General features: G+C 40.7%; 1 protein-coding gene across 1 annotated transcript; it reads left to right on the forward strand.

Moving 5' to 3' along the window:
• The first annotated feature begins 1,103 nt into the window (after positions 1–1,103).
• On the forward strand, positions 1,104–15,419 carry TLCD3A (TLC domain containing 3A). The gene is made up of 5 exons (XM_067472208.1): positions 1,104–1,371; positions 4,700–4,783; positions 10,007–10,220; positions 10,585–10,680; positions 12,106–15,419. Exons 1-5 carry the CDS (start codon positions 1,250–1,252, stop codon positions 12,382–12,384), a joined length of 795 nt encoding a protein of 264 aa, XP_067328309.1. The 5' UTR covers positions 1,104–1,249; the 3' UTR covers positions 12,385–15,419.
• The last annotated feature ends 4,660 nt before the right edge of the window (positions 15,420–20,079 follow it).

Below are 20,079 nucleotides of genomic sequence, written 5' to 3' on the forward strand. Positions count from 1 at the left end.
TCTTGGCCGAATGGGGTTGGACGGGATGATGGCCCAGGAGGTCTCTTCCCACTCTATTATTATTATTATTAAGCAGAGGCTGGCTGGCCATCTGTCAGGGGTGCTTTGAATGCAATATTCCTGCTTCTTGGCCGAATGGGGTTGGACGGGATGATGGCCCAGGAGGTCTCTTCCCACTCTAGGATTCTATGAGAGCTGTTCAGCAGTGGAACTCTCTGCCTCAAAGTGTGGTGGAGTCTCCTTCTTTGGAGGCTTTGAAGCAGAGGCTGGATGGCCATCTGTCAGGGGTGCTTTGAATGCGATATTCCTGCTTCTTGGCCGAATGGGGTTGGACGGGATGATGGCCCAGGAGGTCTCTTCCCACTCTATTATTATTATTATTAAGCAGAGGCTGGCTGGCCATCTGTCAGGGGTGCTTTGAATGCAATATTCCTGCTTCTTGGCCGAATGGGGTTGGACGGGATGATGGCCCAGGAGGTCTCTTCCCACTCTAGGATTCTATGAGAGCTGTTCAGCAGTGGAACTCTCTGCCTCAAAGTGTGGTGGAGTCTCCTTCTTTGGAGGCTTTGAAGCAGAGGCTGGATGGCCATCTGTCAGGGGTGCTTTGAATGCGATATTCCTGCTTCTTGGCCGAATGGGGTTGGACGGGATGATGGCCCAGGAGGTCTCTTCCCACTCTATTATTATTATTATTAAGCAGAGGCTGGCTGGCCATCTGTCAGGGGTGCTTTGAATGCAATATTCCTGCTTCTTGGCTGAATGGGGTTGGGCTGGATGATGGCCCAGGAGGTCTCTCTTCCCACTCTAGGATTCTAGGATTCTAAGTGTTAGCCGATTGACTCTAATCTATGGCATCCTGAGTAATACCCTATGGTTAGATCCTAGAGTGGTGGTGTTGTGATGACTGGGGTGTTGACCTTGCAGTGCCCTCCTTGCTAGGCTGGTGTCCCATTCATGAATCTGGGGCGCCCCATTCAAGAAGGAAGAGCCTGGGAAGGAAGGAAGGAAGGTGTCTCATTCATGAGTTTGGAACGCGGGGCGTCCCATTCAAAGGTTCGGGAGGTTGGCGCTCCCAGCCTTGTATCCGGGGAAAGGAGGGAGGAGGGAAGGAGGGAGGAGGGCCGGGCCTTCCCATCTCCTCCTCCTCCTCCTGCTTCCCTCTCTCTCTCTCTCCTTCTGGGCCTGCTTCTCCCGCTTCTCCTCCGGCCTCTCCGGCTTCTCCTTCTCCTGCGTCCGAGGGGAGGAGGGCATGTGGTTCCCTTTGGCGGCGGGCAGTGTCTTCTTCCCGGGCCTCTTCGCGGCCTGCCTCCGCGGCCTGGCCTGGCTCGGACCCGCATGGAGCCTCAAGGAGCGCATCCTCCTCAGCGGAAGGTCAGCAACACCACCCACCAGGGCCACCACCAACACCACCAGTAGTATTATTACTATTATTATTATTATGATGGTCATCTTGGTCTCCCTCCTCCTAATCATCATCATAATAGCTATTATTATAAGGGTCTCCCTCTGGACATATTATTAGGATTGTGATGGATTATGTCCTCCTCTGGACATCATATTATTATTATTATTATTATTATTATTATTATTATTATGTTGGTCTTCCTGTGGACATATTATTATTATTGTTATTATTATTATTATTATTATTATTATTATTATTATTATGTTGGTCTTCCTGTGGACATATTATTATTATTGTTATTATTATTATTATTATTATTATTATTATGTTGGTCTTCCTGTGGACATATTATTATTATTATTATTATTATTATTATTATCATTATTACATTGGTCTTCCTGTGGACTTCTTCTTCTTCTTCTTATTATTATTATTATGTTGGTCTTCATGTGGACATATAATAATAATAATAATAATAATAATAATAACAGCGGACCCGCATGGAGCCTCAAGGAGCACATCCTCCTCAGCGGAAGATCAGGAACACCAACAGGATTAGTATTAGTATTCTTATGGTCATCTTGGTCTCCCTCCTCCTAATAATAATCATAATAGCTATTATTATAATGGTCTCCCTCTGGACATATTATTAGGATTGTGATGAATTAGGTTGGTCTTCCTCCTCTGGACATATTATTATTATTACTATTATTATTATTATGTTGGTCTTCCTCCTGTGGACATCTTATAATAATAATAATAATAATAATAATTATTATTATTATTATTATGTTGGTCTTCCTGTGGACTTCTTCTTCTTCTTCTTCTTCTTATTATTATTATGTTGGCCTTCATGTGGACATATTATTATTATCATCATTATTACATTGGTCTTCCTGTGGACTTCTTTTTCTTCTTCTTATGTTGGTCTTCATGTGGACATATAATAATAATAATAATAATAATAATTATTATTATTATTATTATATTGGTCTTCCTGTGGACTTCTTCTTCTTATCATTATTATGTTGGTCTTCATGTGGACATATTATTATTATTGTTGTTATTATTATTATTATTATTATTATTATTATCATGTTGGTTTTCCTGTGGACATATTATTATTATTATTATTATTATTATTATTACATTGGTCTTCCTGTGGACTTCTTTTTCTTCTTCTTATGTTGGTCTTCATGTGGACATATAATAATAATAATAATAATAATTATTATTATTATTATTATTATTATTATTATGTTGGTCTTCCTGTGGACTTCTTCTTCTTATCATTATTATGTTGGTCTTCATGTGGACATATTATTATTATTATTATTATTATTATTACATTGGTCTTCCTGTGGACTTCTTTTTCTTCTTCTTATGTTGGTCTTCATGTGGACATATAATAATAATAATAATAATAATAATAATAATTATTATTATTATTATTATGTTGGTCTTCCTGTGGACTTCTTCTTCTTATCATTATTATGTTGGTCTTCATGTGGACATATTATTATTATTGTTATTATTATTATTATTATTATTATTATTATTATTATTATTATTATGTTGGTCTTCATGTGGACATGCATGATTATGTTATTATTGTTAAATAATAGCAATAAAATTATTATCAGTTTTACTATGACTACCTCCCTACCAGTCTTCCTGTCTGTCTATCTATCTATCTATCTATCTATCTATCTATCTATCTATATTCCTCTCAATCTACCTACCTACCTGTCTCCTATTTTTATGATTATTACTATGCCTACCTACCTACCTACCTGTCTTCCTGTCTGTCTATCTATCTGTCTATCTTCCTCTCTACCTACTTACCTATCTACCTACCTGTCTGTCTGTCTGTCTATCTTCCTCTCTACCTACTTACCTATCTTCCTGTCTCCTACCTACCTACCTGTCTCCTATTATTATAATTATTACTATGCCTACCTACCTGCCTACTAGTCTTCCTGGCTGTCTGTCTATCTTCCTCTCTACCTACCTATCTACCTGTCTCCTACCTACCTACTTACCTACCTGTCTCCTATCTATCTATCTATCTATCCTCTCTACCTCTCTACCTGTCTCCTGTTGTTGTGATTATTACTATGCTTTCCTACCTACCTGTCTTCCTGTCTATCTGTCTGTCTATCTTCCTCTCTACCTACTTACCTACCTACCTATGTACCTGTCTCCTACCTACCTACCTGTCTCCTATTATCATGATTACTATGTCTACCTACCTACCTACCAGTCTTTCTGGCTGTCTATCTTCCTTTCTACCTATCTATCTACCTGTCTCCTATTATTATTATGATTATTACTATGCCTGCCTACCTGTCTTCCTGTCCATTTGTCTATCTATCTGTCTGTCTATCTTCCTCTCTACTTACCTATCTACCTACGTATCTCCCCGTCTCTTATGATGTTTATTACTATGCCTACCTACCTACCTACCTACCTACCTACCTAACAGTCTTCCTATTTATCTGCCTGCCCATCCATCCATCCATTTTCCTCTCCACCTACCTACCTACCTAACAGTCTTCCTATCTATCTGCCTGCCCATCCATCCACCAATCCATCCATCCATTTTCCTCTCCACCTACCTACCTACCTACCTACCTACCTACCTACCAGTCTTCCTATCTATCTGCCTGCCCATCCATCCATCCATCCATCCATCCATCCATCCATCCATTTTCCTCTCCACCTACCTACCTACCTGTCTCCTTGCTGCCGTTCTCATGGTTTGGAAGGAAGGAATGCTCCTTGGCGCATTGTGGATCCTCACCAGGGCAGGTCCGATGCCGGAGCCAGATTCCTCCCTTCCCTTCCCACCCACGTGTTGACCTGCGAAAATGTGGAATGAAGAAGGGAGTTGCTCCTTTGGGGAGACCTTGCTGAGAGATCCGTCTAGACACGCTCCTCCTCTTGACGCAGCCTGGGATCGCATTGGCCTTTTTCGCCGCAGCACCACACTCTTGGCTCCCGTTCCGCTTCTGCTCCACTAAGACTCCTAGATCCTACGTACACACACACATTCATTTCTATTGCCAAAGTCATTGCTCCCTGCCAATCGTTTATTTTGTGTTTGTGTATTGATTTAAGAGTGTTTACTCTGCTTTCCTTCTGGAGCAGGTGACCTTGCCCCGGTCCATCCTCTCAAGCGCACTGGCCTTTGGGACTCTGCCACATAGACTCATAATGCAGCCATATCAAATAGGAAAAAATAGAAACAAAACATTGTCTTTGTTGACATTGACGTTCCCTTCTTCTTTCCAGGCTGGTGTCCTCCGTCCAAGCCATTATGGCCACCGTTTCGGGGATCGTGGTGGTTTTGAACTGCAAAGACGTGGTGCACAGCAGGTAAGGAGCTCTTCATTATTATTATTATTATTATTAATTACTACCTTGGGTTCCTGGCGTTGCTTGGGCTATTTGAAAAAGGCAATTTTTAATGGCACAAAATGCCTAAGGAAATGATAATGATAAATCATAAATGATAAAAAATAATGATAAACAATAATGATTAAATAATAGTAATAATAATAATAATATATTTTAAATGATAAATAATAATGATAAGAACAATAGTGGTAAATAATAATAGTAAAAATAATAATATATTTTAAATGATGCTAAATAATAATGATAAAAACAATAATGATAAATAATAATAGTAAAAATAATAATATATTTTAAATGATAAATAATAATGATAAATAATAATAGTAAAAATAATAATATATTTTAAATGATGATAAATAATAGTGATCAAAACAATAATGATAAATAATAATAGTAAAAATAATATTTTAAATGATAAATAATAATGATAAATAATAATAGTAAAAATAATATATTTTAAATAAATAATAATGATAAAAACAATAATGATAAATGATAATAGTAAAAATAATAATAATATATTTTAAATGATGATAAATAATAGTGATCAAAACAGTAATGATTAATAATAGTAAAAGTAATAATATATTTAAATGATGATAAATAATAGTGATAAAAACAATAGATAAATAATATTAGTAATAATAATAATATATTTTAAATAATAAATAATAGTGATCAAAACAATAATGATAAATAATAATAGTAAAGATAATAATATATTTTAAATAATGATAAATAATAATGATAAATAATAATAGTAAAAATAATAATATATTTTAAATGATGATAAATAATAATGATAAAAACAATGATAAATAATAGTAAAAATAACAATATATTTTAAATGATGTTAAATAATAGTGATAAACAATAATAATAAAATAATGATTAATAATAATAATATATTTTTTAAATGATAATGATAAATAATAAATGATGTTGATGATAGCAGGACAATTGGAGCGTGCTGCATGGAAATATCAGAAGCGATGCCGAAGGTCACGCATAAACCCGTCTCCGGAAGCGCCTGGTTCCCCATAAAAACATTCCATTACGTGGAAATCCTTTGCCTGAAGTCATGGCTGGAGCGGAACGAAGGAATGCACCTCCTTATCTCTTTCCACTCCAGGCCTTTCTCTTTGAGTTTTGCAAAATGGAAAAGAGGGAAACGGGCTCTCTTGGTGCAATACCTTCGCCTCGAAGATCTTGCATCAGCACAGCATTGGTTTTCCGTTGAAAGGAGGGAAGAAGTCACTGTGCCTCAAGGCGGGACGGAGCGGGAACCCCACTCAGGACCAGACTAATCACTAATAATGACCATATCGTTGTGATAAATCCATTCCACAGCAGGGCGTTTCACATATTTATTTCGTAATCGTGTCAGAAGCGAATTGAGAATACAGTTATAATGCATTTAAATAATATTAAATATTATTCATAATAATAATAATAATAAATTACTTATTTATTTACAACATTTATATGCTGCCCTTCTCACCCCAAAGGGCGGCTTACAAGATATATATATACATACAATACATACAACATGTTATATTATTGGCATAGCATAATATCAGTATTATATATTATTTATTTATTTACTGTATTATTTACTATATTTATATCCTGCTTTTCTCAGCCCTCGGGCAACTCAAGGGTTGTACTATACCACTATACTGTAATATTATTACAATATGTTATTAATAATACTAATATATTATTAGTAATATTACATGTAATACTAAATATATAATTATAATTTCATATTATTATTATATTATTTACTATATTATTTACTATATTTATATACTCCTCTTCTCAGCCCACTCCCTTCACTGAATTATACTATACCATTATACTGTATTATTATTAGTAATTTTACATGTAATATAAAATATATATTATATTATATTATTAGCATAACACAGGAGACAAGATGGAACTCAAAGCGGTTTACAGTAACAATATTACTGTATTGTACTATACCACAATACTGTAATATTATTACAATGTGTTATTAATAATATTAATATATTATTAGTAATATTACATGTAATACAAAAAATATAATTATAATATTGTATTACTATTATTATTAGTATTATATTGTATTGTCGAAGGCTTTCATGGCTGGAATCATTGGGTTGTTGTACTTTTTTGGGCTATATGGTCATGGTCTAGCGGCATTCTCTCCTGACATTTCGCCTGCATCTATGGCAAGCATCCTCAGAAGCTGCTTGCCATAGATGCAGGCGAAACGTCAGGAGACCATGGCCATATAGCCTGAAAAAATACAACAACCCAGTATTATATTGCATAACATTATAATATTATAAATATTATATGTATAAACAATACATTATATTACATTATATTATTAGCATAACATAGGAGACAAGATGGAACTGTCTTCCTGGGCCCACTCCCTTCATTATTATATTATATAATTTTACTGTAATATTATATGTAATATAATATACATAATTATAATATTGTATTATTATATTATATTACATTATTGCAAATATTATATGTATTTATATTATATTATATTATATTATTAGCATAACACAGGAGACAAGATGGAACTGTCTTCCTGGGCCCTCTCTTCACTATTATATTATACCGTTATACTGTAATATTACATGTAATATAATATACATAATTATAATATTGTATTATTATATTATATGACATTATTGCAAATATTATATGTATTTATATTATATTATATTATTAGCATAACACAGGAGACAAGATGGAACTGTCTTCCTGGGCCCTCTCTTCACTATTATATTATACCGTTATACTGTAATATTACATGTAATATAATATACATAATTATAATATTGTATTATTATATTATATGACATTATTGCAAATATTATATGTATTTATATTATATTATATTATTAGCATAACACAGGAGACAAGATGGAACTGTCTTCCTGGGCCCTCTCTTCACTATTATATTATACCGTTATACTGTAATATTACATGTAATATAATATACATAATTATAATATTGTATTATTATATTATATGACATTATTGCAAATATTATATGTATTTATATTATATTATATTATTAGCATAACACAGGAGACAAGATGGAACTGTCTTCCTGGGCCCTCTCTTCACTATTATATTATACCGTTATACTGTAATATTACATGTAATATAATATACATAATTATAATATTGTATTATTATATTATATGACATTATTGCAAATATTATATGTATTTATATTATATTATATTATTAGCATAACACAGGAGACAAGATAGAACTGTCTTCCTGGGCCCCTCTCTTCACTTTATTATACTATACCATTATACTGTAATATTATTAGTAATATTACATGGAATATAAAATATATAATTAATATATTATATTATATTATTAGCATAACAGCGGCCTCTCAGCGGCCTTCGATACCGTCGACCACGGTATTCTTCTGGGACGCCTTGCAGAGATGGGTCTCGGGGGTACTGCTCTGCAGTGGCTCCGGTCATTTCTGGAGGGCCGTACCCAGAAGGTGTTATTGGGGGACTCCTGTTCAACACCACAGCCGTTGACTTGTGGGGTTCCTCAGGGCTCCATCCTGTCCCCCATGCTGTTTAACATCTACATGAAGCCGCTGGGTGAGATCATCCGGAGTTTCGGGGTGCGGTGTCACCTGTACGCAGATGACGTCCAACTCTGTCACTCCTTCCCACCTGCTACTAAGGAGGCCGTCGAAGTCCTGAACCGGTGCCTGGCCGCTGTAATGGTCTGGATGAGGGCGAACAAACTGAAATTAAATCCAGACAAGACAGAGGTACTCCTGGTCAGTCGCAAGGCCGAACAGGGCATAGGGTTACAGCCTGTGCTAGACGGGGTCGCACTCCCCTTGAAGGCGCAGGTTCGCAGCTTGGGTGTGACCCTGGACTCATCGTTGAGCCTGGAGCCTCAGGTTTCAGCGGTGACCAGGGGAGCATTTGCACAGCTCAGGCTCGTGCGCCAGCTGCGCCCGTATCTTGGGAAGTCTGACTTGGCCACGGTGGTACACGCTCTTGTCACGTCCCGCCTCGACTACTGCAACGCTCTCTACGTGGGGCTGCCCTTGAAGACGGCCCGGAAGCTTCAGCTAGTCCAGCGCGCGGCAGCCATGTTGTTAACAGGAGCAGGGCGTAGGGAGCACACAACGCCCCTGCTGTCCCAGCTCCACTGGCTGCCGATTTGCTACCGGGCCCAATTTAAGGTGCTGGTGTTATCCTACAAAGCCCTAAACGGTTCCGGCCCAAAATACCTTGCAGACCGCATCTTGGCCTACGAGCCCACGAGGACCTTGAGATCATCCGGGGAGGCCCTTCTCTCGATCCCGTCTGCCTCACAGGCACGCCTGGCGGGGACGAGGGAGAGGGCCTTCTCGGTGGTGGCCCCCTGGCTGTGGAACGCCCTCCCTGCTGAAGTTAGACAGGCGCCCTCCCTTATGGCCTTTCGTAAGAGCCTGAAAACATGGCTCTTCGAGTTGGCCTTTAACTGAGTGCTATATCTTGGCAATGATGACCGGAATGGACCACGACTATGAGACTGACTATGACCCATGATATGACGAAGCGGATTTTTAGTATAAGTATATGTCAAGTAGTAGTAGCATGTTATGTATTGTTCTGATTACTGTAAATTGTCTTTTCTATGTTGTTGTTCACCGCCACGAGTCGCCCCCTGGGCTGAGAGTGGCGGTAAATAAGTGCAAGTAATAAATAAATAAATAATAAATAACACAGGAGACAAGATGGAACTGTCTTCCTGGGCCCCTCTCTTCACTTTATTATACTATACCATTATACTGTAATATTATTAGTAATATTACATGTAATATAAAATATATATAATTATAATATCGTATTTTAATTAGTATTGTATTGTATTACATTAGCAAAGACTCTGGCACAAGCTGGTCAAGGTGGGTCCCAGTGGAGATCGGCACACTGGGTGCAGCGCCTCAAGACCTTGGCCTGCACTTAAAAACAATCATCCTAGAGACTTGGGAAGGGTCTGATGTGTGATCTAATACAACAGCCAGCAGAGTGATCTTGTTTACTGTGGACTCATCTAATAATAATAATAATAATAATAATAATAATAATAATAATACCGCTTCTCTTCCTCCTTCTCCCTGTTGTGCAGGCACTGGGTGGCGCGCGAGTACGTGGGCGTGCTGGTCTCCTACATGGCCTACGACATCTACGTCATGTACCTCTGCCACTGGCACAAGAGCGAGGAGCGGGGGGAGGCGGCCCCCAAGCACTCCTGGGCCAGCCTGGGGGCCTTCCTGCGCAAGGAGCGCCTCATGGTCACCCACCACCTCTTCATCCTGGTGGTCCTCACCCCCGTGGCCGTGGTAAGGAAGAAGAAGAAGGCGGCACAAGGCCTCCACTTGCTCTAGCTCTCAGAGCGCTCCTTCCGGCAGGTCGTTCCACAGCCTTGGGGCGGCCAAGGAAAAGGGGTTCCTCTGGGTGGGGGTTGCCAGTCGGGTTCGGGCAGGTTGGAGCAGCCCCCCCCCCCCCAGTGTCCAAAGGGACGGATTGTATGAGAGAAGGCCAGGTGTGTCATCCAAGCTCACCTGGAGCTGGAGGTCCACTGCCTTCTCCATCCCCGGGGCCAAAAAAGGAAGGTTGGGCACTGACCACTGCTGTCCCTCCCCGAGGGGTGCATGAATCATGGCCACTCGGGACCCCATGCCTTCTCTGCCTCCTTTTCCGCAGCACCTCCGAGGAGAACTGGGAGACTTCTTTGTGGGCTGCATTTTCACCGCTGAGCTGAGCACCCCCTTCGTGTCGCTGGGCAAGATCCTCATGCAGGTAAATGCACTCGGCACTTACCTACTGCACCCACGTTGATATGGGAGCTATGCCCACGGGTGGGGGATTGAACTTATTATTATTATTATTATTATTATTATTATTATTATTATTATTGGGAAGTGTCCAAACTCCTCCCCCTCCCCCTCTTCTTCTTCTTCTTATTATTGGGAAGTGTCCAAACTCTTATTATTATTATTATTATTATTATTACTACTACTACTACTACTGTTATTATTATTGGGAAGTGTCCGAACTCCTCCTCCGCCTCTTCCTCCTCCTCCTCCTCTTCTCCTTCTTCCTCTTCTTCTTCTTCTTATTATTATTGGGAAGTGTCCAAACTCATATTATTATTATTGACACAAAAGCACAGTATGTCACAGCAAACAAGATCTAAATGCTGGATTATTATTATTATTACTGCTACTACTATTATTATTAGGAAGTGTCCTCCTCCTTCTTTGTTCAATCCATCACAGCAAACAACATCACTATGCTGGTTGTAGTATTGGATCACTTGTCAGACACTTCCCAATAATAATAATAATAATAATGAGTTTGGACACTTCCCAATAATAATAATAATAATAATAATAATAATAATAATAATAATAAGTCCAGACACTTTCCGAACTCATATTATTGTTGTTTTTTTTTGTTGTTGTTATTATTATTAGGAAATGTCCTAACTCATAATAATAATAATAATAATAATAATAATAATCATTATTATTAGTTCAGGCACTTTCCAATAATAATCATCATCGGGAAGTGTCTGAAATCATATTGTTATTGTTGTTGTTGTTATTATTATTATTATTATTATTATTATTGGGAAGTGTCCTAACTCATATGATCCATGTGATCCAATACGACAAGTATAGTGATCTTGTTCGCTGTCTATTAATCTTGTAATAATAATGATAATAATAATAATAATAATAATAATAATAATTTTAAATAATAATAATAATAATAAATAATAATTTAAAATAAATAATAATAATAATAATAATAATAATTTTAAAATAAAAAATAAAAATAAATTAAGTCTAGGACTGTGTGATGTATCGGCAAATAATGCATGCAGATCCCAGTAAGATGGCCTTTTGCAGCTGGCAGATGGTAATTTTGTCAGTTCCTATTGTTTTTAAGTGCAGGCCAAGGTCCTGAGGCACTGCACCCAGTGTGCCGATCCCCACTGGGACCACCTTGACTGGCTTGTGTCTTTGCAGTTCGATCTTTAAATCCTCATATCATTATCATTATTATTATTACTATTATTATTATTATTATTATTATTATTATTAAAGGGGAGTCTTCTTGACCTCCCTGCTAGGGGTGCGTGTCTTGGGTTTCCGCTAACGACTGCCGTGTCCTCTCTCTCTCTCTCTCTGTCTCTGTCTCTCTCCTTGGGGGGCGCAGCTGCAGATGCAAGACTCTCTGCTGCACAAGGCCAACGGCCTGCTGATCCTGCTGACCTTCTTCCTCTGCCGCATCGCCCTCTTCCCCTTCATGTACTGGTCCTACGCCCGGCAGGTGGGCCTCCCCATCTACAAGGTGCCCTTCCGCATCCCCTTCCACTGCAACGTGGCCAACGCCCTCCTCATCGCCCCACAGCTCTACTGGTTCGTCCTCATCTGCCGCAAAGCCGCACGGCTCTACCGGCACCGGACGCCGCAGGACGCCGCCAAGTCGAGATAACTCCGGGGGACGTCCCCCCTCGATTCGGACCTTCCCATCTGCGACGGAGGCGTTTTGGTTTCCCTCCATCCCGATGGTCCAATTTGCCTTTTCCCCGAACGTCCGCGGACGCCGTTCACCGGGATCCAACACGACGTCGCACCGCATCCAGATACCTTTTGGGGACTCCGTGGGGCGTTCCCGCGGACGAAGGGCGTCCCTTGCCTTTCTTTCCAATTCACGATGGAGGCGTTTTTGGTTTACCTCCAGTGATGTTGATCCACGTTGTCCGTTTTGCTATTTCTTCATCCGTAGTTGCTGTTCGCCGGAATCTGAAACCGACCCGCAACGGATGTGTTCCACTTTGCCCCACAATGTTTACCTCCACCGCCATCAACCCGGGTAGTCCGTTGTGCCTTTTTTTCATCCGTTGTCGCTGTTTGCCGGGATCCAAAACCACGTCGTACGACAGCCAGTTAACTTTGGGGACTCCGGGGCCCATTTCCCTCACGTTTCTTTCCGATCCGCGACGGATGTGTTCCGCTTCGCCCCGTATTGTTTACCTCTGCCGCCATCGATCCGGATAGTCTGTTGTGCCTTTTCTTCATTCGTTGTCATTGTTTGCCGTGATCCAAAACCACGTTGCACGACATCCAGATAACTTTGGGGACTCCGCGAGTCGTTTTCCTTGCCTTTTTTTCCAACTCACGGCAGATTTGTTCCGCTTCGCCCGGTATTGTTTACCTCTGCCGCCATCGATCCGGATAGTCTGTTGTGCCTTTTCTTCATCCGTTGTCGCTGTTTGCTGTGATCCAAAACCACGTTGCACGACATCCAGATAACTTTGGGGACTCCGCAAGTCGTTTTCCTCGCCTTTTTTTCCAACTCACGACGGATTTGTTCCGCTTCGCCCCGTATTGTTTACCTCCGCCGCCATCGATCCGGATAGTCCGTTGTGCCTTTTCTTCATCTGTAGTCGCTGTTCGCCGGGATCCGAAACCACATCCAGATAACTTGGGGACTCTGCAAGCTGTTTTTCTCCGCGAGTCGTTTTTCTCGCCTTTTTTTCCAACTCACGACGGATTTGTTCCGCTTCGCCCCGTATTGTTTACCTCTGCTGCCATCGATCCGGATAGTCCGTTGTGCCTTTTCTTCATCCGTAGTTGCTGTTCGCCGGGATCCGAAACCACATCGCACGACATCCAGATAACTTTGGGGACTCCGCGAGCCATTTGCCTCACCTTTTTTTCCAACTTGCGAGGGATCTGTTCCGCTTCGCCCCACACTGTTTACCTCTGCCGCCATCAATCTGAATAGTCCGTTGTGCCTTTTCTTCATCAGTAGTCGCTGTTTGCCAGGATCCGAAACCACGTTGCACGACATCCAGATAACTTTGGGGACTCCGCAAGCCGTTTCCCTCGTCTTTTTTTCCGACTTGTGACAGATCACGCCTTTCTTCCCAACTCGCGATGGATCCGTTCCGCTTCGCCCCATATTGTTTACCTCCGCCGCCATCGATCCGGATAGTCCGTTTTGCCTTTTCTTCATCCGTAGTTGCTGTTCGACGGGATCCGAAACCACGTTGCACAACATCCATATAACTTGGGGACTCCGCGAGACGATTCCCTCTCTTTTCTTCCGACTCGTGACGGATCCGTTCCGCTTCGCCCCGCACTGTTTACCTCCACCGCCATTGATCCGGATAGTCCGTTGTGCCTTTTTCCCAACAGCCATCATCCATCGGGAGCGCATCTGCTCTTGTCTACTGATTCTCCACCACTTCTCCTCATTCCTTTCAGGCTGAAGATGTTAAGTTCCTGATACTTCAGTATTTTTACTGCAAACGGGGACATTAACGGCCAATTCTGGACCAGATTCCAAGCGAAATCCCAGAATTTGGGGCATTATGGGTGCTTTGGGAACACACAGTCGACACTGTTATGATTTCGTTGGACTTCTTCTTTGAGGGAAAACGAGGCTCAAAAGAACTGGGTTTGGATTGTATTTGTTGGGCCTTGAATGGCCTTTGTTTGCTGTATCACTCCCTAGTCTGTGCTGGGAGTCTGTCTGGGATGATGGGAATTGTAGTCCGTCATGCTAAACCAGATTGCTGGCTTAGTTTAGAATCCAAATCCTATCTCAAATCGTAACGACCAAAACCACACGTCAGTCCTCCATTCCTGTTGTTCTTTCATCTAAGAACACCTTAAAATATTAAGTCTGTTCCAATTGTGTTTTGATCTACTGCAATTCCCATCATCCACCACCAATTGGGAGTTGTCTCTCTGAAAAAAATCCCAAAAAAGTGCCTACATTGGCCTTCCAAATGATGACCGGGACCATGATCTGAATACTGTGGCGACGCCCGACAACAGATTTGCATACATGCAAATTAATTTTATATTTCATCCAGCAGAGAAAGATATATATATATATAAAATAGGGCCGACTGATAAGATGTAGATACTAAGGGCTTTCTCGTAATGGGAATTGTTAGTCCCTTTACGTTTGGGACTACAACTCCCATCGGTTCTGTCAAGCCAAGGATTATGGGAGTTGTAGTTCCCAAGCAGCCTTCCTTTGTTTTTTATGATTGCACTGATCTCAATGTGTTTCCCCTGCCCTATTTATTTCCCTCGTTCTGTGGTTTTGCCATAGGGCCCCCCACGTGCCTCTTCTTGGACTGCAAGTCCCATAATCCACCGCCATTGCCTTTACGATGCCTTCAAAGTGCCTACAAATACGTGCCAAAACTCTGCCAAGGTGCCATTGCGTGAAGTCTCCCAGCGGTTGAGGAGGGGCCAATATCTGTATTGTTCCGCCAAGGGTCGATGGAGCCAACCTGAAAGGCCGGGAGACGGGGACCAAAAAGCGCACGACCAATCACATTGCCACTTTCAGTGTTTACGCTGTGATACAACCCTGAATGAAATGGGTGACGACGATAAACGAAAAATGTAAATAGAAACACACCACTGGATTTACTGTCTTTCCCTCGTGGGGCTGGAAGCGCCCCCAAAGGACAGCCGTTCAATAAAAATATTTCTCTTGGGAAACACTTTGGTCCATTTTATTTACTAGCTGTTAATATTTTATATACTGCCCTCTTGTGGTCGCATCGGAGAGCTGCATACATACATATCTATAAGCCACTAGCTGTGCCCTGCCACGCGTTGCTGTGGCCTATAGTAAAACTTATCAAAGTTGAGGTAGATATCTGGACTATTACAAAAGAGAGGTCCCTACCTATTCCTTCCCCCTTTTCCTCCCCCTTTCTCTCCTTTCTTCCTTCTCTACCTCTTTCTTTCTTTCCTTCTTTCACTACTTGGTTTCATCCTTCTCTCTTTCCTTCCTTCCCTCCCCCTTTCTTCCTTTGCCTTTCTTCCCTCCCTATTTGCTTCCTACTTTCACTTTTTATTTCCTCTTATTTCACCACCATCATAACAATAACAATAATGCAATGCATTGCCTCTGGGACCTGACACCTCTCCCATTCCCCCTCAAAGGGTCTCAGAGGAACAATAGCATCATCATCATAATCATAGAAATAACAACCTTTACCCACCACGTGTTGCTGTGGCCAATCTTCCCTCTTTCTCTCCTTCTTTCCCTCCTTCCTTCCTTCCTTCCTTCCCTCCCATCTTTCCTTCTCCTCTTCTTTCTCTATCTCTTTCCTTCCTTCCCCCTTTTTCTTTCTCTTCTGCTGTCTCTCTTTTCTTACCTTCCATCTTTCCTTTTCTTTCCTTTTCTTCTTCCTCTAACTTTCCTTCCTTCCCCCTTTTTCTTTACCTCCCTTTTTCTTTCTTCCTTCTTTCCTTCCTTCCTGTCTTTCCTAGATTTTGAGAGGGCGGGAAGGGGCGGGGTGGGGTTTGGAGGTGGCTTGAAGTAAAAGGAGGTAAGATTGGGGCAGGGGAGTGATGGAGCGTGGGGTTGCGTGTATGTGTGCAGCGGCGGGGGGAGTGATGGAGCGTGGGGTTGCGTGTGTGTGTGCGGCGGCGGGGGGAGTGGGGTTGCATGTGTGTGCGGCGGTGGGGGAAGTGATGGAGCGTGGGGTTGCATGTGTGTGTGCGGCGGCGGGGGGAGTGATGGAGCGTGGGGTTGCGTGTGTGTGTGCGGCAGGGGGTGTGTGTGTGCGGGAAGCGGCGCGGCGGGGCTTGGAGTGGGCATGGTTTCCGCAGAGGGAACGTTGGCCGGAAGGCCATGTGCGCGCACCAGGGAACTTGCGGCTGGGCGCCAATGCGCATGCTCAGTTGTTTTGCCGTTTTGTGAGTGTGTTGTGTTGTTTTTCATTTTGAGTAGATATGTTTGTACCTTGTGGGTTGTGTTATGGGCATGGGAATTTTGGTTAAGTTTCGTTGGGTTTTTTTTTTGAGTTTTGTTCTTTTGCCGTTTTGTGAGTGTGTTGTTGTGTTGTTTTTCATTTTGAGTAGGTATGTTTGTACCTTGTGGGTTATGTTATGGGCACGGGGATTTTAGTTAAGTTTTGTTGGGGGATTTTTGAGTTTTGTTGTTTTGCCATTTTGTGAGTGTGTTGTTGTGTTGTTTTTCATTTTGAGTAGATATGTTTGTACCTTGTGGGTTGTGTTATGGGCACAGGGATTTTAGTTAAGTTTTGTTGGGGGGGTTTTGAGTTTTGTTGTTTTGCCGTTTTGTGAGTGTTGTGTTGTTTTTCATTTTGAGTAGATATGTTTATACCTTGTGGGTTGTGTTATGGGCACAGGGATTTTGGTTAAGTTTCGTTGGGGGATTTTTGAGTTTTGTTGTTTTGCCGTTTTGTGAGTGTGTTGTTGTGTTGTTTTTCATTTTGAGTAGATATGTTTGTACCTTGTGGGTTGTGTTATGGGCATGGGAATTTTGGTTAAGTTTCGTTGGGGGGTTTTTGAATTTTGTTTCCTCGTTGGATGCCCCTAACAAATTTATATATATAGATTACATTATCCTTTCTAAATGCCGCCCCCTTGTGGCTGCATCTCAACACTGCATACATACATATCTATAAGCCATTACATTATATGCTGCCCCCTTGTGGCCGTATCTCAACACTGCATTCATACATATCTATAAGCCATTACGTTATCATTTCCATAGGCTGCCCCCTTGTGGCCGTATCTCAGCACTACATACATACATATCTATAAGCCATTTCGTTATCCTTTCTAAATGCTGCCCTCTTGTGGTCACATCTCAACACTGCATACATAATATCTATATGCCAATAGGTTATCCTTTCTATATGCTGCCCCCTCGTGGCCATGTCTCTGTACTGCATTCATACATATCTATAAGCCATAACGTTATCCTTTCTACATGCTGCCCTCTTGTGGCCGCATCTAAGCACTGCATTACATACATATCTATAAGCCATTACGTTATCCTTTCTATATGCTGCCCCCTTGTGGTCACCTCTCAGCACTGCATACATTCATATCTATAAGCCATTACGTTATCCTTTCTATAGGCTGCCCCCTTGTGGTTGCATCTCAGCACTGCATTCATACATATCTATAAGCCATTACATTATCCTTTCTGTATGCTGCCCCCTTGTGGCCATATCTCAACATTGCATATATACATATCTATAAGCCATTACGTTATCCTTTCTAAATGCTGCCCCCTTGTGGCCATATCTCAACATTGCATATATACATATCTATAAGCCATTACGTTATCCTTTCTATAGGCTGCCCCCTTGTGGTTGCATCTCAGCACTGCATTCATACATATCTATAAGCCATTACATTATCCTTTCTGTATGCTACACCCTTGTGGCCGCATCTCAACATTGCATTCATACATATCTATAAGCCATTACGTTATCCTTTCTATATGCTGCCCCCTTGTGGCCATATCTCAACATTGCATACATACATATCTATAAGCCATTACGTTATCCTTTCTAAATGCTGCCCCCTTGTGGCCATATCTCAACATTGCATATATACATATCTATAAGCCATTACGTTATCCTTTCTATAGGCTGCCCCCTTGTGGTTGCATCTCAGCACTGCATTCATACATATCTATAAGCCATTACATTATCCTTTCTGTATGCTACACCCTTGTGGCCGCATCTCAACATTGCATTCATACATATCTATAAGCCATTACGTTATCCTTTCTATATGCTGCCCCCTTGTGGCCATATCTCAACATTGCATACATACATATCTATAAGCCATTACGTTATCCTTTCTAAATGCTGCCCCCTTGTGGCCATATCTCAACATTGCATACATACATATCTATAAGCCATTACGTTATCCTTTCTAAATGCTGCCCCCTTGTGGCCATATCTCAACATTGCATACATACATATCTATAAGCCATTACGTTATCCTTTCTATAGGCTGCCCCCTTGTGGTTGCATCTCAGCACTGCATTCATACATATCTATAAGCCATTACATTATCCTTTCTATAGGCTGCCCCCTTGTGGCCGCATCTCAACATTGCATTCATACATATCTATAAGCCATTACGTTATCCTTTCTATATGCTGCCCCCTTGTGGCCATATCTCAACATTGCATACATACATATCTATAAGCCATTACGTTATCCTTTCTAAATGCTGCCCCCTTGTGGCCATATCTCAACATTGCATACATACATATCTATAAGCCATTACGTTATCCTTTCTAAATGCTGCCCCCTTGTGGCCATATCTCAACATTGCATATATACATATCTATAAGTCATTACATTATCCTTTCTATATGCTGCCCCCTTGGGGCCGCGTCTCAGCACTGCATTCATACATATCTAGAAGCCATTACGTTATCCTTTCTAAATGCTGCCCCCTTGTGGCCATATCTCAACATTGCATACATACATATCTATAAGCCATTATGTTATCCTTTCTAAATGCTGCCCCCTTGTGGCCATATCTCAACATTGCATATATACATATCTATAAGTCATTACATTATCCTTTCTATATGCTGCCCCCTTGGGGCCGCGTCTCAGCACTGCATTCATACATATCTAGAAGCCATTACGTTATCCTTTCTAAATGCTGCCCCCTTGTGGTTGCATCTTAGTACTGTGTACATACATATCTTCTCTAAAAGCCAGTAGGTTGAAGACGGGATTTACAATGCAAAATTCATTTAGTTTTCACAGACCCAGCATCAAAGTCAATGTATATACAGTATTTGTAATAAATTTGCATATGAAACCAAAATAGGGAATACGTGGAACCGCGCAAAAGCAAACGAGCCACGTGCGGATTGTTTCAGAATTTTTCAAGATAAGGGATATTTCAGATTATTTCAAAACTTTTCAAGAAATGTCAAAAAGACGGTAATTTTATACACAAAATAATAATTTTGCAGATGAAATGAGTAATAATTTTGCATATGAGTTAATCATTTCGCATCTGAAATGAGTAAATTTTGCATCTGAAATGAGTAATAATTTTTCATATGAAATAAGCTAATAATTTTGCACATGAAATGAGTTAATAATTTTGCAAAACAACTCATTTCATATGCAAAATTACTTTGCATATGAAATGAGTTAATTTTGCATATGAAATAAGTTAATAATTTTGCATATGAAATGAGTAATAATTTTGCATCTGAAATGAGTTAATAATTTTGCAAAAGTATTAACTCATTACATTTGCAAAGTTATAAATTATTTTGCATAAGAATTGAGTAATAATTTTGCATACGAAATAAGTTAATAATTTTGCATATGAAAGGAGTTAATAATTT

The sequence above is a fragment of the Anolis sagrei genome, chromosome 11 (assembly GCF_037176765.1).
Source record: "Anolis sagrei isolate rAnoSag1 chromosome 11, rAnoSag1.mat, whole genome shotgun sequence".
NCBI lineage: Eukaryota > Metazoa > Chordata > Lepidosauria > Squamata > Dactyloidae > Anolis > Anolis sagrei.

Coding starts and splice junctions, on each gene's coding strand:
- TLCD3A (XM_067472208.1), top strand. CDS start 1,250: ATGTGGTTCCCTTTGGCGGCGGGCAGTGTCTTCTTCCCGGGCCTCTTC. Junction 1,372..4,699: donor CGCATCCTCCTCAGCGGAAG/GTCAGCAACACC, acceptor TCTTCTTTCCAG/GCTGGTGTCCTCCGTCCAAG. Junction 4,784..10,006: donor AAAGACGTGGTGCACAGCAG/GTAAGGAGCTCT, acceptor CCTGTTGTGCAG/GCACTGGGTGGCGCGCGAGT.